We start from the raw sequence: 27,014 nt of genomic DNA, 5'->3' as shown, positions 1-27,014 counted from the left end.
ACTATGGTCCTGTCAGGTGATGCAGAAGCTCTGGCTCCCCTGTGTCCTGGAGTGGCTGTTGCAGGGGAGAGGAGGGAGCAGCCATAATGAACGGGCCATGGAAACCAATGTGTGATGTTCATGGATCCCAGAAATTAGCTACATTGTCCAGCGCTCCATGACACATAGGAGCTGGAGCTCCTGCATCACATGCCTGCACCCTCATGGATTGAAATAAGGTGATCTTTTTTACCTTTACTATACCGCATAGGAAGGAGGATAGGGGGAGCAGTGGTTTTAAGCAAATTTATGTAGCCTTTACTTCCATTTTAAGTCTTTAAGAGGTAAAATGCCACAATAGGTGTGCAGACACGGGAATTTAGGCACAGATATATATGATAAGCATTTTTTACATGACCAAGATTTAAGAACTCACCGTGAACTCCTATTCTTGGAATCCATTCAAGGACAAAGGAAATCTTTACCCTTGGGTTTATAGTACTGCACAGGGCTTTTTTTTTCTCAGAGAATAGGTGCAGGAACTCAACCATGTCCTGCACACACCCCGGGCACCTGCATCCCCCTTCTCCCCATCCTGCACTCAGTGGGAGCCACTCAGGAGATCAGATCTGAGGAAGCCAAGCTGTCACTTCTAAACACAGAAGTCCAGCTTCTGTGTTTAGAAGTGACAGCTTGGCTCCCACAGAGCGATAGTGGTGAGCAGGGAGCAGAGGGCCTGAGGTGGTGGAACTGTGTTCCACCAAGTTCCAACTGAAAAAAAGCCCAGGTACTGCCTATAGGAGGACTGGAAACTAGCAAACAAAAAAAAAAAAATATAGGCCAGCCCAGGAAAGCTCCTCCCACTATCAGCATAGCTGATCAGTTTTGTAGCAAGGCTGTACAAGCGCATGATCATAAACACAGTGTCCTCCAATAAATTTTAAAATGGGTATAAAAATCACATATTTGTCTTACCTATTCGGGGATACACAGGGTCTTCAACTTTTGGTATGTCCAAAAGCAGTCTAAGTGAAGGGTGGAAAAAACAGCAGACAAAGGCTAACAGGCCTAAGAGTACAACAGAGAACTATGGACTGCCTGAAAGACCCCAAGGTGTCATGAGATAAGGATGCCCTGTCCACCTGGTAGAACTTAAAGAAAGTGTGAACAGAAGACAAGGTAGCAGCTTTGCATATCTGGGAGACAGTTGCTTAACCCCTTGGTGCTGGCTACCGCCCCTTTTAAGTGGTTTGCTATGCCGGGGGGCTTATGGCCACGTGACCATCATGATTGGTTGTCACAACGGTTACATGATCGGAAAAACTTTCCATGAGTCGCCGCTCTCTATGCCGGGAGTGCGCAAGGCACATGCTCTTAGTACAGCACTGTCAGGGCTATTGCACGCAAATATAAAGGCGCTCAGTGTCAAGGCCACCGAGAGGCCGCATATTTGCGTGCGCTCAGGGTGAAGAGGTTAAAGTGATGGTAAATGATCGCCTTGTAAAACAACCCATTCAGTTTAAAATAGAAATGAAAGGCAAAACATATTGGATATATATATATATATATATATATATATATATATATATATATATATATATATATATATATATAAAAAAGGGTTGGAATTGAAGATCAGATAGCATGAAATATAATCCGGTATCCCCCCACCTATGGCACAGGTCCTGGAACATTTTCAGGGTTAGGGACCCCTCCCCACAGTGTCCAGGAGCTGCAGGCTAAGAAGTCTGCCTGTCTATGCCTGTAATGTGCACAACTGACTAGGTTGAATAGGAAAGTTCCACTCAAGACAAGATCCAAATCTACTGCTCTTGTAGCAGCGAGACTCATGGTTCCTCTTGGATGATTGATATACACCACCGGTGTGACGCTGCCCAACTGAATCAGACAACACTCCAGCAAGAAGTTCTAACATTGAAGAGACAGTCAAACCGACCAAAGTTCCAGGAAGTTGATTGGTGGTCAAGACCCAACGACCAAGTCCCCGCACTGACAGGTTACCCAGGACCTCTCTCGAGACCAACAAGATGGCGTCTATTACAAATACTCTCCAAAATGACAGGAAGTACCTCCACGTCCAGAGCAGGATTCCTGAGTTGACAGGCCAGGGTCAACCTGCCTCTCCATGGTAGACAAACCGGTCAAGTCCATGGACCAGATCAACTAGACCAACAATGACAGATCATTGTGTTGTAGAGGTCAGATATGGATCTGGCAATTGAGATGGCCTCAAAACCGGCTATCATCAGACTTATGGCTCATACACATGATCCGAAAATCGGATGACAGATCGTCCGTTTTTGTTTTTGCATGCTATTATAAAAGTTTTGAAAATTCTCGAAAGATAGAATAGAAAAATTGGAAGTGATGTAATGCGTTGTAGTGTATTTGTGTTGTATTTTCGAATGACAACTGTACTGATTAAATGAAAATCGTGCGATCTGGTACCATACGAGAAAAAATGTTGTGCTTGTCCAATCGGATAATAATCGGATGAACTGTCGTGATCGGCTCTTGAAAAAAGACACAAGTCCATCTAGTTCAACCATAAAAAAATAAATAAATAAAAAAATATCATACAATCCCATATATACAATCCTTTACCTACAGTTGATCCAGGGGAAGGCGAAAAAACCCCAGAAAAGCATGATCCAATTTTCTACAGCAGGGGAAAAAATTCCTTCCTGATCCCAGAGAGGCAATCAGATTTTCCCTGGATCAACTTTACCTATAAATAATAGTACCCAGTTATATTATGTACATTTAGGAAAGAATCCAGGCCTTTCTTATTGTGTGTAAGGGCCATTAGGAATCTCATGTAAAAGTGGAGTTGGGCAGATCCTGGACTGCTGAGTTCAGTGTCAGAAATGAATCCTGCTGAAGGCCTGAGTGTCCTGGACTAGACACAGATACTTGAAAAAAATAGTATGTTCTAGCAACAATTTCTGAAAGTTCACGATTCATCTGAATCGTTGCAGATTCTTCGTGGAAGTCAAGTGATGACACATTTGGTAGATTCCATCCAAAATTTTCAACATGAATGAAAACATTCAGAGCTTTGAGATCCAGAATGGGGCGAATGCCCCCTTTGGGCATGGGAAGAGTGAACAGGTTGAAGAAATATGACACCTGGAACTATTGTTCTTCCACAGAAAGTGGGGCTATGACCCCTTCATTCAGAAAAACGTAGAGCTCAATGCATATCTGCTAATCTGTGCATTAACAGAGAAAGGCTGGAAGTGAGGAAACAGGAAGAGAAACTCCAGTTTGTTGCCCTGGGATACCACATCCTGCACCCAAGCATTAAAGGTCTGCAAAGTTAACAAACAGAATTCTGCTCTGGAAAGTGGGAGACAAGAAGGCTTGTCTGATGATTTACTAGACTGAGTGCCAGGACTTGGGTGGCTGGGAAAATTGAGAGAGTGGAGAAACAAAAAAGGGCATTTCTTAAAAGACAGGTGTGACAGCCTCCGGACACCCTGTTGGGTATTTCCGCCAAGAAGCTGCTTCCCAAGAACACGAGACCAATGGATCTGGCTATAGAAACCCCAAGGACCAACACCAGTCTTGGAGTAAACCATAAAATTAACTGCTTTAATTTTAGAAACACACTGAATTTATACAGCAAACCATCAGATAAAGGGCTACTCCTATTATCTCAGACAAAGGTCTGTCAGTCTGTTTCTTAGATCTTTACCACTGTGAAAGATGTGTGCACTTGCTACCATTATCTTCTATTATGAGGTTGTCAAGAGATCGGTCTGAAGAGACGTTATCCTTTGCATTTAGAGGGAACAAACAGATTATCTGGGATGTTTTCAATCTACACAGATAAATTGTTGAAAAAGTTAGTGTAAATAGAAAGGCTCTGCAGCCTTAGGAGTTTTAAATGACACAAGACTTGAAACAACACTGGTAGAAGCAACAGGCTGATCCTCATGCATCAATAAGAGCTGAAATGGTCTCAAAGGAGTTGCAAAGGCTGGAGCAACTCAGAATCAGAGCCTTTGTGGCCAAACTCTTGGAGGCCGCTAAGGCTGCAGGCATTTCAGATATAGAATCTACTGGAGAAGGGGCATGGGAGTGTGCTTGTGGCTTTTGTTATTAGGGTCAACAAAAAACTGGGTGAAATGGGTCACAGCCTTGCTTGCCCCTGGCAAAAATGTTAGCCAAGAGGATCCAGCCACATCCGATGGTGCCAAAGAGGACCCCAAGGACAGAACAGACTTATGATGGCCATACACTATACGAAAAATCATTCAAACCCATTTTTGAAAAATGGACATTCGGCCGTGAGAGCAAATGATAGTGCCATCATGTAATGACCGATAAATCCTTCAGTGGACATAAATGAATCAATTTTTTGTTAATTTTTTTACATATACCTAGTGCAAACAGTTCGGACGGGAAACGCATTAACCTTTCAATTTATTGTTCGTTCGGCAGAAAATTTCCAAACTTGTCCTACGTTTTTTTGGCTCAAAAACATCCCAACAATTATCGATTTTGTGCCCATTAACTGGCCGAAAAACGAACGAACTGGCCAAATGACCGAATTTCAGCCGATTTTTCGTATAGTGTATGGCCAGCTTAAATATTAATGAAAGATAACTGGCTGACCTTGAGAAACCATGTGCACTATTCCTTCCCTTTCATTTTTATAAATCAATGTTCTTTATAAGCACTATTGTTACATTTCAGGTTGTGTTCACAAAAAACACAGGTAATTAACAGTCTACAGAGAAAAAGGCTGAAAACTGATAGCTTCTGCGACCACAATGTAATAATTTCAAATCAACAGGCTTCTTTCAGCTTAAATGACAAAATATACCTGATAATGTGGCCCGAGACGGGATTAGCAGCGGATGGCAAGAATCCAGTGTGATGCAAGTCTATCCAAACCTTGAACCATAACAACAGAGGAATCCATTTTTATCAAACTACCCATAAATGCCTGTACACAACAACACATATTAAACTTCCACCCTTCGAACTCCATTCTCACCTTTGCAGGCATACGTGTCGCCAACACAGTCAGGCAGTTAACACATGAGGCAATGAAATCCATAGGTGGGTTCATAACAGTTGTTAACCTGCAAATAAAGACAACAGGTAAGCAATTCTCTTAAAACTAACCTGTCTGATACTCACAATTTTTAATCGGTCCAAAGCTTAGAATGCGTATAGTACAATTAATTACCCTGAGCGCTTACTATACTGTATGATGCTACAAAAGCATTTGTCAATGGTTCTTTTGTAACCCAGTGTTCAAATAAACACTTTGAACAAGAAAATGAACTTATCTGAACAGAAAAATAGGGGTGAACATTGCCTTGTTCTTGATGGTAGAGGTCAATGAAGCCCTCACCAACATATATGCCCTGGATTAGTCTAAGTAGCAAAGCAAAGACGACAGCCTGGAGTTTGTGAGCTTAAACCAAGTTGGCAACAGTATATCCAGATTTCTATCCAGACAGCTTCCTTTAAATATTTGTCCTCCTGTGGCTACCAATCACCTGCTAGAAAAAAAAATTACTGGTGTCCACAGTTCTCTCTTTGCTCACTTACCTCTGTAACAGCTGGTACATTCGGGATGTAATAGGTAGGAGATAGTCAGCTATGGATAGGTCAATGCTGATAACTTTGTGCACAAGGTCTATGATTGGTTTTACCCTGTGACAGTGCTGTATGACATCTGGAGACACAGAGTAACGTTAAAAATGAGCATTGCAACGCAGTGGCAGAAAGTAAGATTTCATTTGTAGCTCACCTGCTGTGGACACAACATGAAGGAGCATTTCAACCTCACAGGTAAACAGGGTCCAGCTACTAAATGAGAATTCCCAGCGAACAAGGAAACCATTGTCATCAGAAATCACCTGGCCGACCGTCCCCTGAGGTATGCGCAAGTTGGTCTGTCCCTGTCCTGGAGTAATGAAAAGCAAACCTTATTAAATTGGTTTTCCTCTTTCAACAAGGCAGTGGAAAAGGTCTAAACAATTAGACTAATGGTGGTCAATGAAGTCTAGCGACTGGCCATTCAGCATTGCATCGAGGGCGGGGGAGAGAATGTCACACTGTACAATAGTAAAACCATACTGTATATACTACAACCAGTGTTCTGGCGTTTTATAATGAAGCATTTTGGTGCTTTATTATAAATCAGGCAAATACAGAAAAAAAAAATGTATAGTCCACTAACACATTTCAGCCAGTTTACGGCCTAATCATAGACAACCAAGTCACAGTCAGCTATGATTAAGGCCACAAGCCAGCTGGAACTCTTTAATCAATGCTTTTATATACTTTTATGAAGGATATGTGGACAGGCAGAGGTCCTTCATTGTACCAGCAACTAGAGCTGCACGAATAATCGTTAAAAAATTGTGATCTCGATTAAACCCCCCCCCCTCACCATCTCTATGCAGAATTTCCCCATTCATTCATGTACAAGTGTAGAGAGTCCTCTGCTCACTCAGCTGTCAAAAGAAAAAAAACTGGGCAGCCTGACAAGTTTTTCACAACATTGTCCATGCTGGTAGATAACTATAAACATTGTAACTTTTCGTTCTTAGATCAAAGGGATGAACTTCCTTCTGTAAATGAGGGAAGTTTAACCACCCTTTCACACTGAGGCGCTTTTCAGGCATTTTAGCTCTAAAAATTGCACCTGTAAAGCGCCTCTCATGCCTCCCCAGTGTGAAAGCCTGAGTGCTTTCACAATGGGACGGTGCGCTTGCGGGATGGGAAAAAAGTCCTGCAAGCAACATCATTCGGGGGCAGTGCGGGATCGGTGTAAACACCGCTCCCAAAACGCCCTGCCTATTGAAATGAATGGGCAGCGCTGCCGAAGCGCCTTGGTAGTGCCGCAACACGGGTGCTCTTAACCCTTTCTTCGGTCGCTAGTGGGGGGTTAAAGGCGCCCCGCCAGCAGCCGAAAAGCGCTGCTAAAATGACGATAAAGCGCCACTAAACCTAGAGGCACATTACCGCTAATGCGGTGTTGCCCCAGTGTGAAAGGGGTCTTAAAGGCTAAACCTTTTTCTGACACTTGTTTCTTACAAAGTTAAAATCAGTATTTTTTGCTAAAAATCTGTATTTTTTGCTATTACTTGGAACCCTCAAACATTATATATTTTTTTTAGCAGAGGCCCTAGGGAATAAAATGGCGATTGTTGTAATATTTTATGTCACACTGTATTTGCGCAGCGGTCTTTCAAAAGCAATATATTGAGGGAAAAAAATAGGATTTTTTAAAACAGCTTACCTGTAAAATCCTTTTCTTTCGAAGGACATCACGGGACACAGAGCCACAGTAATTACTGATGGGTTATATAGGTATCACTGGTGATTGGACACTGGCACACCCTATCAGGAAGTTCAACCCCCTATATAATCCCTCCCCCTTGCAGGGATACCTCAGTTTTGTAGCCAAGCAATATAGTGTATTAGAAGAGGGGCGGGACCTCTGTGTCCCGTGATGTCCTTCGAAAGAAAAGGATTTTACAGGTAAGCTGTTTTAAAAAATCCTATTTTCTTTCTCGAACATCACGGGACACAGAGCCACAGTAATTACTGATGGGATGTCCCAGAGCAATGCTACCTGAGGGGGGGGAACCACGACCAAGTAGGGTGCAATCAGTCCTGAGGACCCTGTACCGCTGCCTGCAGCACACTACGCCCAAAGGCGATATCCTCATGCCTTCTCACATCCACCTGATAGAATCTGGTGAATGTATGAACCGAAGACCAGGTTGCGGCCTTGCAGATTTGAGCCATAGAGGCCCGGTGATGCACTGCCCAAGAAGCACCAATAGCCCTTGTGGAATGTGCCCTGATCTGAAACGGAGGAATCTTCTGTTTCAAACCGTAAGCTTGAATGATCAACTGTCGAATCCATTTAGAAATGGTAGCTTTTGACGCTGCCTGTCCTCTATTGGGACCCTCTGGCAGCACAAACAAAACATCCGTCTTGCGGATCTGAGTAGTTGCCCCTAGATAGGCCTTAACTGCTCTTACTACATCCAACGAATGTAGAGATCTCTCTTCCGGAGAACAGGGATCTGGAAAAAAGGAAGGTAGAACAATGTCTTGATTTAAATGAAAATCAGAAACCACCTTCGGTAAAAAACTAGGATGAGGGTGTAGTACCACTCTATCCTTGTGTATAATCAAATAAGGCTCCTTACAGGAAAGAGCTGCTAATTCTGATACTCTTCTAGCAGAAGAGATGGCCACCAGAAAAATTAATTTCCTTGTCAACAAGACCAAAGGAATCTGACTTATTGGTTCAAAAGGCCGTTTCTGTAACACAGCCAGGACCAAATTCAAGTCCCAGGGGTTTAGGGGCGCTTTAACCGGAGGATTAAGACGCATAACCCCCTGCATAAAGTTTCGGACCAAAGAATGCGAAGCAAGTGGCCGCTGAAATAATACTGATAAAGCAGAAACCTGGCCCTTGATGGTACTCAAGGCCAGCTTCATCTCTAATCCCATCTGTAGAAAATCAAGGATTCTACCTATGACATATTTCCTGGGATGCCAACCTCTGGATTCACACCAGGTTATATAAGCCTTCCAGACTCTATGATAAATCATCCTGGAAGCTGGCTTCCTTGCATTAATCAAGGTAGATATGACAGGACCTGAGAGCCCACGACTCTTCAGAACGTGGGTCTCAATAGCCAAACCGTCAAATTTAGCGTTTGTAAGGCAGGATGGAACACTGGACCCTGAGATAACAGGTCTGGGCGTACCGGTAGGGTCCACGGGGAACCCACCGTCATCCTTACTATTTCTGCATACCAAGTCCTTCTGGGCCAAGCGGGGGCCACCAGAAGTACCGACTTCCTTTCCTGCCTGATCCTGCGAAGGAGTCGTGGTAGTAGCAGAATAGGCGGGAATGCGTAAATCAGTGAGAACCGATGCCACGGAATCACCAACGCATCCGTCCCACATGCAAGAGGATCTTTTGTCCTTGCCACAAATCTGTCTATCTTTTTGTTGAATCGGGATGCAAAAGAGATCTACATCTGGAACCCCCCATCTTTGGCATATGGCCCAAAAGACGTCGGGATGCAGAGACCATTCCCCTGGAAGTAACTGCTGGCGACTTAGATAGTCCGCCTGCTAATTCTCTATTCCCGGGATGAAAACTGCCGATATGCATGGCACATGCATCTCTGCCCAGACTAAGATCTGGTTCACCTCTTTTTGAGCAGCTCGGCTCCGGGTGCCTCCCTGATGATTGACATAAGCCACTGCTGTGGCATTGTCGGACTGGATCCTGACCGGACAACCCTGTAGCCTGATAGTCCAGGCTTTTAGAGCTAGATGTATCGCCCGGATCTCCAGAATGTTGATGGGTAAGGTCCTCTCTGTCCTGGACCATACCCCTTGGACCGCAGCCTGTTCCAGAACTGCTCCCCAACCTGACAGACTGGCATCTGTTGTTACCACCGTCCAGGTAACCGGTAGAAAGGATTTCCCCTTCTGCAGGTTTTCGGGTATGAGCCACCAATTGAGGCTCTGACGCACCGCATGCGACAGGTGCATCGGAAAGTCTAATGCCTGAACCTTCTTGTTCCAGGTCGACAGAATACTGTGTTGCAGCATTCTTGAGTGAAACTGAGCATAAGGAACTGCTTCGAATGAAGACACCATCTTCCCTAGTAGCCTCATACAAAGGCGGACTGAGGGACCCTTCTTGGTCCTTACTGTCAGAATCAGCTCTCTCAAAGCAGTGATCTTTGCCTGGGGTAGAAATATTTTCTCCTGGCTTGTATCTATAATCAGACCTAAATACTCCAGTCTTCTTACTGGTTTTAGGAAAGACTTTTCTAAGTTGAGGATCCAACCCAGGTGTTCTAGATACCTGACCGTGGTCCTCAAGTTTCCATTCAAAGAGGCTACCGACCGGTCTATCAAGAGCAGGTCGTCTAGGTATGCTATGACAGCTATACCCTGAGCCCTTAATCTGGCCAGAGGAGGAGCCAAGATCTTTGTGAACACTCGAGGTGCAGTGGCTATCCCAAAAGGCAAAGCCACAAACTGGAAATGGCGCCCTCCTACCTCGAAGCGCAGAAACTTCTGATGAGCAGGAAAAATGGGCACATGCAGATATGCATCTCTGATGTCTATTGATGCCAGAAATTCTCCTCCCTGCAGGGTGGGAACTAATGTTCGAATTGATTCCATGCGGAAGGATTGAATCCTTAGGAATCGGTTCAGATCCCTTAAGTCCAAAATGGGCCTGACATCCCCATTTGACTTTTGGACCGTAAAAAGGTTGGAATAGAAGCCCAATCCCTGGTCCTTTGCGGGAACTATCATAATGACCTCCTGCGACAAAAGTCGCTCTAACGCTAGAAGGAGCGACTGCTTCTTCTCTGGGAACATTTGATCTGAGGAACCGAGGAGAAGGGAATTCCTGAAACTCCAGCTTGTACCCTAGGGTTACCGTGGAGACTACCCATCTGTCCTGGAAGTCCTCGTGCCAGAGCTCTGAGAACTGTCGCAGTCTTCCCCCCACTCGAGTGAGCGGGGGCGCCCCCTCATGCAGAGGTCTTAGTGTTTTGCCTAGTAGGCTTCTTTCCCCAGGACTTCTTTTGTCCCTGGGGTTGACTCTTGTCTCTGGACCCCAATGGAGGCGGCCGTCGAGACTGCCTGGAGGCTGAAGCCTCCGGCGCTGGGGAAAGAGTCCGTTTGAAAGAGGGACGCTTACTCTTCTTCAAGACAGGTAAGAGAGTGCTTTTCCCACAAGAGATTCTCTTGATATAGTTATCCAAGTCCTCTCCAAACAACCTTGCACCACGAAATGGAAACCCAGCCAGTAGCTTCTTACATGGTGCTTCGGCTGACCAATTTTTCAACCATAGGATTCTACGTATATGCACCAACCCCAGTGAAAGACGGGAGGTTTGCACGATAGAATCTCTAATGGCGTCAACCACAAAGCATAAGGCCGCTGGAAGGTTAGCAAACCCCTGGGCCTGCTGTTCAGGTAATACTTTGATGACCTGCTTAACATGGTCTCTTAAGTATTGACAGACTCCAATCGCTGCTACTGCAGGTTGGGCCACTGATCCTGCTAAGGAGAAAACATCCTTCAATAGGGATTTCATCCTTTTATCTACAGGATCCCTGAGCATCTGAGCATTGTCTACAGGACAAGTCAGGCTATTATTTACGGAGGAAATGGCGGCATCAATAGCCGGTATTCCCCACATTTTAATAAACTTTTCTTCCATCGGATAAAGTGTTGAAAACTTTCTCGGCGGAAAAAAACGTTTGTCTGGGTGATCCCACTCAGAATAAATAAGCTTTTCAAGTAAAGTATGAACAGGAAAAGCATGTGCTGCTTGGAAAGGTTTCAGTGACCCCAAAGCAGAAGAGGATTCTTTAGCAGTTTCAGGTATGGGCAACTTAAATGTGGAGCGGACCAATCCAGTGAGGATCTGCACTAAGACTTTCTCCTCTTGGGAAGTCGCAGAGGGTCCCTCTCCACCTGAATCCTCCGAAGAGGAATCATCCATCCCATCCCGATCCTCTGAAAGGGATTCATCTCCTTTATCCCAGAGCTCCTCTGTCTGAGGGTCTTGGGGAACAGAGGAAAGCCTAGTGCGTTTTCTTCCACTGAGTGAAGACGTAATCACGGCCATTAATCTTTCCTCTAGACCATTAATGGTTGAGGAAAAAACCTCTTGTGTAATATATACAGGGGCTGAAGTGCCAGAAGCAGGTGTAGCCCCTGACCCCGATGGCTCTCCCTGGCTAGCCGTCCCTGGCCCATCTTTAGGGAGGGAGGATGCTGCCGACAGGGGGCCCTCAGAACCTGAACGAGATCCCTTAGTGTCTCTGGTTCCTGGGGTGCTTGAACCTCTTCTACCCATAGTGCAAAGCAACAAGGTGTGAGGTATACAAATGAACACTGCCCGCTGAGCGATGTAGTCTGGCTAAAAGCCTTGCTACCCAATGCTCAGTCTGGTGTTACTTCAGTAAATGCTGCCTAGGAGAATGCCTGTGTCCCACCTTACATGCGACCGTCAGCTCTGTGTCTCTCAGAAGGCTGAGTGCACCTGTACAGAGTGCCTTTAATAGCCTGCAGCTGGCCTGAGTGGGAGTCTAAACACTCTGTGCTGACATCCCGCCCCCTCCTCTACCGCCCCCCCCCCCCCCTCGAGTTTTGAAAAAAACGAGCGCTTCCCGCACTGCCGACTCTCCTGTCATGCTTCTGGAGAAAAGTCTGGGGATGGGGGGGGGGGGGGGGGGGGAGGAGAGAGACTGGTAACAAGATCTGCCTGAACGGCTATCTTCAGAGATGGTGGCCATTAGGCCGCAGAGCCCGGGTGGTATAACCACTTTCTAGACTCCTGTGGCCCCTCTCTAGCCTGGGGGGAACATTCAAACATGAGAAATCCCCCTTTCCACCTTACCTGCTTGCAGCCTGCTTTGAGATGCTGGGACATAATCAGCACTGAACACCTGAGACAGTCAGTCAGCATGTGTAGGTTTGTGCTCTTGGCAGCCCCCGGTGGTCACAATAGGCATAGCATGCATTTACCTTAAAGGAGAAAAGCCACTAGAACTCAAAAATTCTGTGGAATCTCCTCTTACCTTATCCAGCCGCAGGGTGCTGTTTACACAGACCCAATCTTCACCTCTCACGGTGGGCTCCGTTTGAAAAAACCGTCAGAGACTGGGGCCCCCATCAGTAGGGGGATCCAACAGTTCTGGGACCGTAAAGCACCTCGCCAGAAATTAGGAAGTTTAAAGCCATTTTCTGATCTGCGGGGTCCAGCTCTCTAAAAAGAGAAGCATTACGGGTAAAACCTCGTTTCTTCGGACACGAGGCCCGGGTACCATTCAATTCGGCCATGAAAAGACACTTTGAATGGATCCGGTTCGCCTGGCTTGCCCCAGTATAGGATCTTAGGATATTCCCTTTGGAGCTCAGCACAGGACATCTTTACACGTCCATTACCTAAGACACTGGCGTAAAAACTGAGGTATCCCTGCAAGGGGGAGGGATTATATAGGGGGTTGAACTTCCTGATAGGGTGTGCCAGTGTCCAATCACCAGTGATACCTATATAACCCATCAGTAATTACTGTGGCTCTGTGTCCCGTGATGTTCGAGAAAGAAATACACTTTAATGAATTAAAAAGAAAATAAACAGTAAAGTTAACCCAATTTTTTTGTATAATGTGAAAGATGATGTTATGCCACGAGAATCGCGATCTTTATTCTAAGCAAAGAAAATCGTGATTCTCATTTTAGCCAGAATTGTGCAGCTCTACAGCAACCTCCTGTGAAATTTATAAACAAACCAGGTCAGGAAGGTAAACTTCTTTTTTTCTAATCATTCACAATCTTCTACATTTATGCGTTTTTCTCTTTGCTTGGAGAGATGAGCAGGGAGGTGTGGGAGTGAAAGGAATGTGAACACAAGCAGCAACACAGTGCCTCTTTAGAGTTCTCCTCCCTGCTTTAAATCACTTATGCACACTTTCCCAACACTCCACTCTCACTCCATCACTCAACACTGTGTAAGTGCCCCATCAGAGCATGCACAGGATTGACGAGTCAGGGATGAGGCCATGGCAGGAGGTCACATGCTTACCCATACGCAAAAGCACTGGGTACTCTGTAGGGGCTGCAACAGATTCAGTATATTCTCTGAATGGTAAAGAGTCTTCTTTAACGCAAGGTGCAAGTGCAGAGCACAGGTACACTCTAAACTGTCTCTCCCCCACACACTTTGTTATGAGTGACTCCAAGTTTAGTCATTCACAAACTTTTATATAAATGAACCATTACACAAACTTAGAGGTTACCCAAGGCATATAGAAGTTTTGGAGTGCGCCTCCTCCAGAGAGTCTCATCGTTATGTGACATGACATCATGAGGTTTGTGCTTGTAATGTTCTGTGTAATGGGACATCTTATCCAGGAAAGTGTACACCTGTAATAAATTCACATATCATAAACCCCAATCAGCTCAATATGATCAGCTACATAGCAATAACCCATCAATTATTCTCTCCATTACCTTTTTGGCAGTGGATTTGCTGGAGACGAGAGCACTTAAGAGCTGGAGAAGAGGTGCCAGGCGGGCAGGGAACATGGTGCACACACTGTCCAGCAAGACTCCCAGGCCTACAGTAGACTGCTGGTGGTCAAAAATAAGACACAATCATTAGTCCATACTGAAATGTTCAGCTTCAGCCATGTGTTCTTTAGGCATGCGCTCAGGCGGGTTCGGACACAAGTCTGAATTCACAATCATAGGTGGCAAAAGCATGCCCCAACCCACATCCGCACGTATAAAAAGGGCATCTATAAGCTTGAATAAAAAATAAAATCGCGCTAAATATGTAAAGTGATTGTGTACACATGCATTTACTTATTGATATAGCAATGTGCCCATATAAATATCACATCTGATGTGAGCAAATTGTTAAAAATATCATAGCACCAAAACTAAAAAAACAACAATTGAAAACATGTAAAATAAGTCCAAAACATATAGTGACAATATCACCCGCGAGATTGCAATTGGATGATAAATTATTCTAAAAAGTCCATCCGTATATAATGGAGTCTTCGATAGTATAGAGAAAGATAGTGCCTGGTCCACCACCAAAGAGGTTTGCCGCTTACCAGAGATCCATGATCCCCCATTACAGAGGATCAGGGAAAGCCTGTATTGGAAACTGTCCTCCGGGACATAGCAGATGCAGCCAAAACCTGGATTTATTGATGGTAAAGTGTAGTATTCAAAACACACCCAATGCAGGCGTCACCTCGTATCGTTGTTGCTGTTTCCAGTAGGACGGGCTTGTCTGAGTGCTTACCGGCCGGCACACCAGACATACAGGCGCTTTTTCTACTAATACAATGTGAGTGCAACCTTGTTTTTAACATTCAATAAAGTCTTATGGTTTTTACATTATTGGAGCCCTTTATATCTTTCATGTCATACTTATCCACTTGCGAGTTGGGGATGGTACGATGTGATCTGAAGATATATAAGCTCCATTGGGTGTGTTTTGAATACCACACTTTACCATCAATCAATCCAGGTTTTGGCTGCATCTGCTATGTCCCGGAGGACAGTTTCCAATACAGGCTTTCCGTGATCCTCTGTAATGGGGGATCATGGATCTCTGGTAAGCGGCAAACCTCTTTGGTGGTGGACCAGGCACTATCTTTCTCTATACTATCGAAGACTCCATAATATACGGATGGACTTTTTAGAATAATTTATCATCCAATTGCAATTTCACGGGTGATACTGTCAACTATATGTTTTGGACTTATTTTACATTTTTTCAATTGTTGTTTTTTTTGTTTTGGTGCTATGATATTTTTCACAATTTGCTCACATCAGATGTGATATGTATATGGGCACATTGCTATATCAATAAGTGAATGCATGTGTACACAATCACTTTACATATTTAGCGCAATTTTATTTTTTATTTATTCTTATACACTGTGTTTATGTTGTGCAGGAAAACCGCTGCTTCACAATTTAAGGTACTTCACTAATATGCTTAGGGTTTGGGTATATATTTCTTACCAGAGCGCAGTTTCTTTTTTCTATCTATAAGCTGGGCTGTGGGGCGGGGAATGCCGCATATGATTGGCTGTCTAATTTGACAGCATGGCTCAGGCCAGTTCAGACTCATGTCCAAACCCATCTGAGCGCATCCCTGGTCTTCATATTGGCTACCTTTTTCAGTATACTTGTGGATAGAGATGAAGGTGTTCTATAGATTGGGAGATACAGTTCCTTTCAGGAGTGTCATAATTTTTTGACTTAATATGAAAAACCACATAATTCATGGAATCAAATAATCAAAAGTATATGAAACTTATTTTACACATATTGGGCAAATCTGTACGCACATAAAAGGAATGAAAAAGAAATTTACTGGAAAGGTTCTGTGTATTTTGTAGTAACTGCAAAGCAGATAGAGGGAAGCAAATCTAATGTCTGCGTACCTTTGTAGGTTTATCAACAAGGTGACAAAGTAACAAATAATATAACTATAGCATATAGTTCCCGAATAGAAACCGCAGAACACTTTTAAAGATCTGACCTTTCTTGAAGCCCCATAGATGTAGGTCAGGATTTTGGCATCAAGCATCATATCCTGCCCACTAACTACTCACAATGATTACTGGATATCACTGAAGTTGTCATCAGGGGATGGGGTCTAAGAACAGTAAGAGATGTTGATAGCATGTGCCTGCACAGAACTGTTAAAGAGGAAGTAAACCCTGATGGGTTTTACTTCCTCTTTATTCCCCTGCAAAGTAAAAGCATAATGGGCTAGTATGCATCGCACTTACCACTTACATGCAAATGAAGCCCGCAATGTCCCCGCTGGTGGAAGCATCCATCTACACCCCTCTTCCTTCCAGGGTCGTGGACTCTGGCTTTGTGACTGTCCAGAGTCGCTGGAGCTGACGGTCATGGCACGGGTCCTATAGAAACGTCACAATCGTGCCCTTTCTAAAGTGCGCATGCGCCAATGACTTGGCGCAAGCATTTATGGTAAATATTTCCTAAACCGTTCAGGTTTAGATGATATTTCCAGTACCTACAGGTAAGCCTTATTATGGGCTTACCTGTACGGAAAAGTGGTCTGTAAGGGTTTACAGACTACTACACAATGACTACTGTAAGAGCTTGTTCACACCAATAGCAGTGGGACTGCATTGGGTGACTATTCCAATGCAGTCCCACCGCAAGACAAAGCAAAATGCCTTACCTTCTATGTGCCTGGTTCACACCACTGCATTGCGGTGCCCGATCATGTCACAGCTGTGATTGGCTGTCACAGTGGTCACATGATCAGGAGCCCACAGGACCCCCTATTACTTTTGAGAGCTTGGTCACTGTGCTGGGAGCACGCAATGAGTGCATGCTCAGCACAGAAACCTCATATGTGTGGCATGTGGGCATTAAAGCCCACGCTCTTTGCTCCTGCTCATGCATTTTGTGGGCAGCAAGAGGTTAAATTGCACTGCCACTGACCCCTAACAAAGGGGTGAATAAACATCACTGCCACTGACCACCAATGCTGAGGGTTATTATTGCACTCACTGACACAAATGCTGGGGGTTATTATTGTGCATTGCCATATGCTGCAAAAAAATGCAGCAGGACCAAAAATTTGGGGCGTTGAGATGCGTTATAGCTGATTTATTTTGAATGGGCGGCACACAATGTACGAAAACGCTCTGGAATCGTTAGGAGCCACACCTGAGTCCATCTATAATTTTCAAGTTGACAACAACTAGCATAGAGGGTTCAATAAGATCCGACAACCACACCACTATACCAGTTCCCCACAAATTAAGTTTAATTAAATTTAAGTGGTCCATATACTCCGGTCCAACTTTGTGTTGAATTATTCACTTTAAAGATCATCACAGAGGACAAGGGGACACTCTTTATGTCTGGAGGAAAAGAGATTTAATCTCCAAATACTGAAAGGCATCTTCAAAGTAAGAGCTGTGAAAATGTAGTACAGATTCCCTCCAGAGTAGGTTCTGGCCAGCTCAGTAGATTTATTTAAAAAAAAAAAATGATTATGTACATTTAGGAAAGAATTCAGTCATTTTTTTAAAAATAAATCTACTGAGCTGGCCAGTACCTACTCTGGAGGGTACCAATATTTATAAGTAAAGTTGATCCACTGAATATCCGATTGCCTCTCGGGGGATCAAGAAGGAGTTTTTCCCCTGCTGGAGCAAATTGGATCATGCTTTGCTGTTTTTTTTGCATTCCTCTGGAACAACTTTGGGTGTAGGATTGTGGATATGGGATTGTGTATTTTTTCCCCCCTTTTATAGGTTGAACTAGATGGACTTGTGCCTTTTTTTCAACCTGGCTAACTATGTACCTATGTAATTTAGCACTTGGGTAACATCACTCCATTCTAGATTTTTTTGACAAGCTTTTTTTTTGTTCTAGAATAACAATGCTCCCTCAATTCATCTGCAGTAATGTTACACATTTCTGAGATGACAAGCAGCTGTGTGCCGTGTCCTGGAACATTCTTCTGTAGTCCTCATAGTCAAAATGTGACTTTTAACCACAGTTGGAGGAGACATTTTGCCCACGTTCACATTGGGCTGATTTGGCATGCGCGGCGGTTATTACCGGGAATGGCATCATCCGAATCCAACTTTGCGGCACCGCAACGATTCCCAAAAGTATTTACTGTACTACTCTTTGGCGACCTCATGGGCGATTTGAATGGACATCTGTGCATGAACCTGCACAGATGTCTGTCATATCGCCCCCGAAGCCGGAATGTATTGCTGATTTGAAATAGTGAGAGTTCTACTGAATCTCATTGTGTGGCCCCTTGTCCTCTTACACTCCTTGAGACTGAACAGTTTTCTTCCTACGCTGGGATCACCAATGAGGTATTTGTATACTGCTATCATATCTCCTCTCAAGCGTCTTTTCTCCAAGGAGAATAAATGTAGTGCTTGTGGTCATTCCTTGTAATTATAGTCCTCCAGTCCCATTATTAATTTGGTTTCCCTTCTCTGGACTCTCCCCAGCTCCAGCACATCCTTCCTGAGGATTGGCAACCAGAACTGGATGGAATACTCTAGATGTGGCCAAACCACAGTTTTATAAAGTGGCAGGATTATCATTTTATCTCTGCAGTAAATTCCCTTTTTATGCAAGCTATTAGTCTGTGGGCTTTGCTTGCTGCAGCTTGACATTGCATGCTATTGCTCAATCTGTCTTCTACCAGGACCCCTAGATCTTTCTCCATCCCCGATTCCCCCTAGTGAGTAGTTTGCATTTATATTTTTAGCCCTCAAGTGCATCACTTTACATTTCTCAACATTAAACCTCATTTACCATGTAGTTGACCACCCTCTTATTTTATTCAGGTCTTCCTGTAAAATTTCTATATCCTGATGTGAAGTTATTGCCCTGCTTATTTTTGGTCCATCTGCAGAAACTGAGATGGAGCCATTTATCCCATCATTTATATAATTTATGAATAAATTAAACAGAATTGATCCCAAGACAGAGCCTTGGGGTACCCCACTTGCCACTCCGGACAAGTATAAGTGCACAATATTTATCACCACCCTTTGGACACAGCCCCCCTAACCAGTTTTCTATTCATGAATTAACTGTATGGTCCATGCCTATAGACCTCAGTTTGTAGATTCAGCATTTATGGGGAACTCTATCGAATGCTTTTGCAAAAATATGGCATACTACTTTTGATAGTAAAAAACACTTAAGGAATCCAGTCAAAACATTCTTTGTGCAGACAAGCTACTGTAGGAAAATGTTATTACTGAAATTCAGGGGCAACATGCTGGCATGTTGTCCACAAATCCGCTGGCATATCTCCCCACTTACTGTATTCCAGAAAAGTTCTGACAAGTTTGGTGCAGTCAGTACTTGACAAGCAGTATCAATTATGTCCTGTAAAAGGCAAAAAACAAAGTTAAGAAAAAAAATCCACATACATTCTTGAATCTCACAATGACATGCTGGAGAACGAAACTCAAGTAAGGGGACATCAGGTAATGCTCCCTTAAACAAAGTCTTCCCAAAAGGAGACATGACTTCTAGTCAAATTACATTTTCACACAATCAAGAAATTATTTAAAAAACAGTGGATGAGGCATGATTTACCCAAGTTATTATTCTTTAGCAGACATCTTGACACAATCAACTTACAATAAAGCAAAATATCAACTATGTGAAATAAAATTTTTTGCCACCCCTCTGCAGAGGTTTCAGTAGCAAAAAGCCATCCACCCACAAAAGGGTGCACTCAAGGACGGTCATTTGGATCTGGTGCTATAATGTAATTAAAGCTTACCTGCTTTTCTTGCAGCCCAATTGCAGCACTTTGCACAATGGGACTCAGTGGCTTCAGCTAGTGCTCCAGACTGTTAATTATTTTGTGCTTTTCAGGGACGATAACCACTGTATGCCTTGGAGGGGTTGTCAGGGTGCTCTGGTCTTTCCAACATGCCCACATGTGCACTGTTAAAGTCATGGGATGCCAAGAAGTCACTGGGGGTCTCCTCCCTCACCAAATATACCCCTATTTAGGGTAATGACTGGTTCCCTGAGCTATCTATCCTCCAGGGCTTCCAGAGGTGGGAATGGGCAGGAGTTCTTACTCTTTCACAACTATATGGAAGGGTTCACTTCTTTGAGCAGCTAATAAGGGAATTTTTCCTCCACCCTAGGTGGCTTTATCAATTTTTGCAGCTGTGCCATGCTTTTGCATGCTCAATTTTCTTCTTCCTCTGTTTAGTTTTCCTTGGAGTCAGTGTTGGATAGAGTAGTATAAGCGTCTTCCGCCAGTGGTCCTCATTTCTGTTACCTACTCAGCACTTTTAGAGAGCTCCTTTTATAAATTCCATCTGCCTTCTAGAGCAAAGTAGGAACAGGATATCGGGCCCATTTCAAGCAAAGCTTAGGAAGAGATTCTTCAGGCACTCCCCCATGTTTCACTTTCCTCTTCGCATAGGTTAACCTGGATTTTTCATTCTCCATAGGGTGTAAAGGACCCCGGAATTTTTGTGTGCTATTAGCTTAAGAGCCTATCCGGCCTGTCCTACCATGGATGTGGTAATTCAGGGTACCCAACACACTTATTATGGCGTTACTCGAAACTCCAGAGGTATTGGGCGGAGGTTGTGGGCACACTTAATGGTATTTTAAATGTGAACATTCCAGTCGATCTTTTTACATTCTTATTGGGGTACTATGATATTTCGTTGCTTAAGCCGCCAATGAGGATCACTGTTGTAAGTACGCTGTTCGTGGTTCGATGAAACATCACCCCTAAGTGGACTTCCCTGCATTCTCCGTCAATTTCTAACTGGATAGTCAATTTAATAAGTGCCTTTCTTCTGAGGCACACCTTTTTTCTTAGAAATTCATTAAAAAGGTTTTCATTCAATTTGATCACCTTGGTTGACCCATATAAGCCCAGAACCAAGTTAAAGTGGATGAAAACCCACTCTTATCATTGCTAAAATACTGCCATAGTACTTATATCTAAGTATATACATGCCTCCTGCATGTATCCTTACCTGTCAAATGTCTCCCCTTTTTCTGTTTGTAGCCCCGCAAAGCTCTGGATTCAGTGGGAGGGTATCTTGTCCAGCGCTCGGTGGGCAGAGTCGTGATGTCAGTAGACTTCCTGCCCACCTCTACACTCCCCTTGGTTTGCCATCATCGTGAGGACAAACCTCACGCCAGGGGAGTCTAAAGTGCGCACACAGGAGTGGCAGAGCGCGTTCTGTGAAGAAGCAGAGCCCGCTCATGGCCTCATGTCACTCCTGTGCATGTGCATATACACAGCCATTTCCAGTGGATGATTCAAGAGGAGGGGATATGAAGTACACAGAATCCTTCTCTCACGCTGGATATAAGGAAATCACCTGTCAGTCACAGCAAGGGGGAAGGGGACACCTATTTCTCTGTGTGTCCATTTTTATCTTACTGAAAAAAGATAAGAGGATTGCTCAGAGCTGGATTAACTCTTCAACATCCTCTGCTGTACCAGGTATGACTCTTAATTAAAAAAAAAAATTGGGGGATTACATCCATTTAAGTTACAGGCCCTTTCAGGAATAGCTGTTTGTTTTGTTTAATAAAAGTGGGGCCCATATGCAATGTTAGTTTTTTGCTGGTCGTTATTATGCTTTTTACTTACTTACTGTTTTGATTGCATTTAGGTATGCTCTTTGTGCCTTTTTTTCTGTGTTCTGTATTTTGTATGCATTTTTTTTGTTATGTATTTATGGGTTATGTTCATTTTGTTTATTTGTATAAAACCTCTTTCAAATAAAATAAAATCTGATATAAAAGAAAAAAACTCACCTGCTGATTGCCCAGTGTTTGTTGGTCTATGGAGATCAGCACAAAACACAGCAGACTGTAGATACACAGACAAGCGGTACTGGTTGTACACTGCAGCACAAACAATGAAAACATGTATCAATAGGTGATTTGTGGATGGACAGTTTGTTTGAGGACAATGCAAGTTAAAGTTAGCAATCCCGGCATTTCAGAACTGTAACTGTAAATCCATGGGTTTAGTTCCTCTTTATGATTTACTGCTAATCAGGGCTCTGGGCTTTAGCAAAATGGCAGCCTCCAGCAAGAAGAAACAGGAGCAATGCTGGAGGCAATTTTCAGCACACACTAATTTTGGTAGCATAATTATTAATGTTGAATGTAGGTTCCTTGCTAAAAGAACATTATTTTTTATCAAGTAGTTATGGGTAAAGTTTCACTTTAAGCCTACTGAATGGGCCAAATAATTGGCTCTAAACAACATACTAGCAGCCATTTTTTCTGGCAAATTTGAGATTTGCCAAAGATAAATAAACACTGTGTGGCAATACTCACACTATGCTCACCACAACCAAGGCCTTGAAGCATTTTGGTCAGATACTGGAAAACATGGAGCTGTAAAGCAGTGTTGCCCATTTTTCGGGTGGCTGGAGAAGCATCATCTGTGCCAAGTGTGTGTTGAAGGAGAGCCCAGGCCAGAAGAATAGGAGCGTGATGTGGGAGGTCTCCAAAGGTAAACAAGATCTGATCCATGTCCTGTTCGGAATAGTTATAGAATGTAGTGTCAAAAAGGGAAGATTATAGGCACAAAGATTTGGTCACTATACCTAACTTGCTAGGAACAACAATCATAAGAATTAAAATGCAAGTCCATAATGAGTCCAAGTAAATCCAACACTAGGGCAAGCTTCTTAGTAGAGCTGTAGCAGCCTCTAAATACACGAAGGACAAATAGAATGTAGTGTGACTGGATATTACATATGGTCAAAAGATGCAAATGGCAACTCCATAATAAGTTGCTAAGAGGTGAAAAATTAAACTGAAGCTAATACATTGCTTAACTGCTTAAGGACTGCCCCACATACATATACTGCAGCAGGGAGGCCCTTTAGCGCAAAATCACATACCTGTACGTGACTTCCTCCATTAGCTCTGGGGCGTGCATGCGCTGCAGCGGTGATTGGACACAGCGGGAGCCAATCAGCGGGTCCAGCGGCCGCTGGGCCACCCGCGATCATTCTCTGGAGATACAGAACGGCGGTCTGCCTATGTAAACAAGGCAGACTGTCGTTCTGTCGGCGAGGGGGATTGAAAGAGAGCGAGATCTGCGATTTCTGCTAATCAGGAACACAGATGTGTCTCATCCTCGAGTCAGTCCATCCTCCACACAGTAAGAAAGCACACCCAGGGAACAAACTTAAACTTTTGATTGCCCCCGATGTTAACCCCTTCTCTGCCAGTGTCGTTTATACAGTGACTATGCATCTTTTTAGCACTGATCTATGTATTGGTGTCACTGGTCCCTAAAAAGTATCACTTAGTGTCAGTTTTGTCCTTCGCAGTCACGCTAAAATTCTCTGATCGCCGCCATTACTAGTAAAAACAATAAAAAGACCATAAATCTATCCCATAGTTTGTAGATGCTTTAACTTTTGCACAAACTAATCAATATATGCTTATTTGGGATTTTTTTTCACCAAAAATATGTAGCAGAATACATATTGGCCTAAACTGATGAAGAAATTAGATTTTTTAAATTTTTTTATTGAATGTGTTTTATAGCAAAAAGTCAAAAATATTGGGGTGTTTTTTCAAAATGGTCAGTCTTTTTTTGTTTATAGTGCAAAAAATAAAAACCCCACCAAAAAAAAAGGACATCAATTTTATTTGGGTACATCGTCGCACGACCGCGCAATTGTCAGTTAAAGTAACGCAGTGCTGTATCGCCACAAATGGCCTGGTCAGGAAGGGGAATCCTTCCAGAGCTAAAGCGGCTAAAACACTTTCCGCTATCCATCCATCCTGAAAGTCCCAGCCAATGTAACTTGGGTTCTTGTTAAGCTGCACCTCAAATTTTACCCTTACAAGTTGTTGGCACCAAAGATAACTATGGGGAATGGCTTAAAGAGAAGGAAAAAAAGACCTTGCAAATCTGAGGTTCATTGCTGAGTGGGTGTTCAATGTTGTCTTTTAAAGCACACTCCTGTAAAGAGTCCATGTCAATTCCTTCCAGTAGAATAAGAACTTCAAAGTACCTTTAAAGTGAAGGAAAACATATTTTAGGGTGGTGAAGACAATCACTTGTGTCATCTATATTTAGCAAACATCAGACAAAATATATACAAAACTAGAGTTTCTTTATTTTAGTGAGGACTGAAAAAAAAAAAAAAAAAAAAAAAAAAAAAGCTTCAGGATCGTATTTCCATTCTCAAGGATATGCCATTGCTTTTTTGCTGTACAAAGACTGAATGTTGCACACAAACGCACACATACAGTGGGTATAAAAAATAATCACCCCCCCCCCCCTTTAAATTATAACATTTTGTTGTTCTGAAAGGAAGACAGTTTTTGTTTTAACCAGTTGTATTTACTTGGTGCGACTTACACATGCAAGTGAAAGCTATAAAGCTATAAACCCAACATGTCAAAAAAAGAATCACTGGGTTGGAAAAGGGATCAGTTACCCTGTGTTTTATCCTGTTCCCGGCTGCGCAGGACCGTTTCTTTGGTGCCCGAGGTTTCCAGATCTCCCGCTGACTTACCTGCTCTGTTTGAAGTCCTGCCGAGATGATGGTTCCTTGTAAAAACAAGGAAGGAACTGAGCGGCCCGAGATCCAACATGGCGCGGCACAGAGAAGAAGGACACCTTTAACCATTAACCATTAAAACCATTTAACCATTAAAACGGCCGCTGGTGACCAACCCAGGGACATGAGGTACTATGCCCAGAAGCTCCCTGGTCTGGCAGGCTTGGCAGATACAGCAGAGCTGGAAGCTTTGGCTGAGGGGGAAGACAGTGCAGGAAGAGGTGGAGAGGGACCCGACACAGGGGCAGGGGCAGCCATTTCAACACAGTCTTAGACACACACTTCTGAGGCTGAGGAGATAGAGGGAGAAGATGAGACTGAACAGCCGACCCTGGCTGCTATATTTCAGGCAGTTAATAAATGTACTGCTTCAGTCAACATTTTACAAGATCATTTGGCGGAATTGACCCTGATCAGACAAGACCTGCAAAAAAAAAAAAAAAAAAATCAGAGAAAGAACTGCAGCTGAAAGCAGGATCAGTGACTTAGAGGACAAACTCCCTCCTCTAGTCAGGGAAACACAAGCTAACACCAGGCTGATTAAAACAGTTGATATGCGAGCTGACAACCACGAAAATAGAATGAGGCGTAACAATGTGCGCATCGTGGGTCTCTCCGAAAAAGTGATGGGTAGAGACCCCACAGACTCTGTAGAGCAGAGGCTAATTGAGATATTTGGGAAGGCCTTTACCACGTTGAATGCAATTGAAAAAGCACAGAGTTGCCTTGCAGCCCCTTCCACCTGGCCATCCACAAAGACCAATGTTGGCTCGGCTCCTAAACTACAGAGATAGGGAGATTATTTTGTGACTGGCCCGGGAAAAGTAAAATATCCAGTTTAATGGAGTGCGGATCTCCTACCCTGACTTTTCTTCGGATGTGCAGAAACGCAGGGCTCGCTTTAACGAAGTCAAAAGGCGTCTACAAAAATTTCAGGCCCCATACGCTATGCTTAACCCTGCCAGGCTCCGTATCACAGCACAGGGGCAAGCACATTTCTTTGAAAATGCATCAGATGCATCAGCATGGTTGGATGCCAATGAGAATGCTTTCCATCAGGCCAGGAGGCCGGCGGCGGAGGATGATTGAGCCCATTCTATGCACCTTGGAGTTCCACATGAAGGCTTACTGGGCCTCATCACGCTGTGCTACTTTTCTGCCTACGCGATGAGACGGGAACATACATACCTTTTGTTCACAAAGAGCGTTTTCTACAAAAGTTTTCTACATAGTGATATTTTTTTTTTACTCTTCATTAAGGTCGGAATTGGGTCCCTGTTGGATCCTATTCAGCATATGAAGAGGAGGACCAGTTCTCCTACCAAAGTTTGGGACATGCCCAGAACTGTAACAGGTACTGATCGCTGGTCCCTCTGGACTGGGCTGGGGGCCAGTGAACGGCAGCCTCTGACGATTGGTCTGCCTTTTGGGCACAATCCATGGGCTGAACTACCTGAGTTTGTAGTGGCCTGCCATGTGGACGACACCATGCTGCTTTTAGGGGATACCACAACGTCATTAAATGAAGCTAAGAGGGTGGTACAAACCTTTGGTCATTATTCTGGGTTGTTCGTAAACTGGACTACATCCTCACTCATGTTTCTTGATAAGAGCACAGACCAGCAACTAACAACGATCCTTGATATTACAGTATCTAGGAACATCAAATATTTAGGTATATAGGTCACTCCAGACCCTTTGGACTATCTTAGGTTGAACCTCACCCCTTTACTTAATCGTAGTCGCGATCGGATTAAGGTATGGTCCAGATTGAAAATGTCACCAGTAGGTAGGATCAACCTTATAAAAATTATTCTTATGCCCCAAATTTTATACGTTGTAGAAGGTCAGCCTGGGTCAGGGTTAAGAAGGGGTTAATCGAAAAAACACTGGGGGGACGGACGTCATCATAGGTGTGCTGGAGGATGTGACGTGCTAGGATCGGGGGAGGGGCCTGGTAGTGGGGCGGTGGAGGAAGGAGATCTGAACGGAGATGGCGTTCCAGAAGGCACAGGGTGAGAGCCTGTGGCCGGCCAGCTAACCTTCCTTCGAGGCGGCAGGAGGGTCCGCTCGGTGGCTGGCCATAAAGAGCGGAAAGAGGAGGCCGTATGCGAGCCGCGGATCGATGCCCAATACAGCACAGTTAACGGCGGCCCGGCGGAGCGGATGCTCGCCACTACAGCGTCCCCCGGCTCCCCCCTATTCGTCTTGGCTCTCTGGCTGTTCTCCGTCCCATCCTCCCCAGCCCCGCAGCCGGGTAACGCCAGAACGCGGAGAGTGGACGAGTAGTGCACTATTTAAACGCTGGATTCGGTACAGAAAAGTGA

At 44.0% G+C, this 27,014-nt stretch overlaps 1 protein-coding gene across 5 annotated transcripts in view; it reads right to left on the bottom strand.

Annotated features, from left to right (window-relative positions):
* Nucleotides 1-27,014, bottom strand: part of NUP188 (nucleoporin 188) — a 136,730-nt gene that overhangs the window by 52,018 nt on the left and 57,698 nt on the right. For 4 of the 5 annotated variants that reach the window (XM_073600108.1, XM_073600111.1, XM_073600109.1 and 1 more), the window contains 10 exons: nt 24,024-24,135; nt 22,436-22,636; nt 21,905-21,994; nt 19,415-19,480; nt 14,051-14,170; nt 13,837-13,963; nt 5,771-5,926; nt 5,569-5,695; nt 5,006-5,093; nt 4,832-4,902 (listed from right to left, as the gene is read on the bottom strand). In XM_073600108.1, the coding sequence (XP_073456209.1) occupies nt 4,832-4,902; nt 5,006-5,093; nt 5,569-5,695; nt 5,771-5,926; nt 13,837-13,963; nt 14,051-14,170; nt 19,415-19,480; nt 21,905-21,994; nt 22,436-22,636; nt 24,024-24,135 (1,158 nt within the window). The remainder of the gene's footprint in view (nt 1-4,831; nt 4,903-5,005; nt 5,094-5,568; nt 5,696-5,770; nt 5,927-13,836; nt 13,964-14,050; nt 14,171-19,414; nt 19,481-21,904; nt 21,995-22,435; nt 22,637-24,023; nt 24,136-27,014) is intronic. The other variant, XM_073600110.1, reaches the window with a different exon arrangement.

This window comes from Aquarana catesbeiana, linkage group LG09, assembly GCF_042186555.1.
Source record: "Aquarana catesbeiana isolate 2022-GZ linkage group LG09, ASM4218655v1, whole genome shotgun sequence".
NCBI classification, from domain to species: domain Eukaryota; kingdom Metazoa; phylum Chordata; class Amphibia; order Anura; family Ranidae; genus Aquarana; species Aquarana catesbeiana.
The sequence above is the reverse complement of the archived record's forward strand: the minus strand, read 5'-3'. Positions and strand labels throughout refer to the sequence as shown.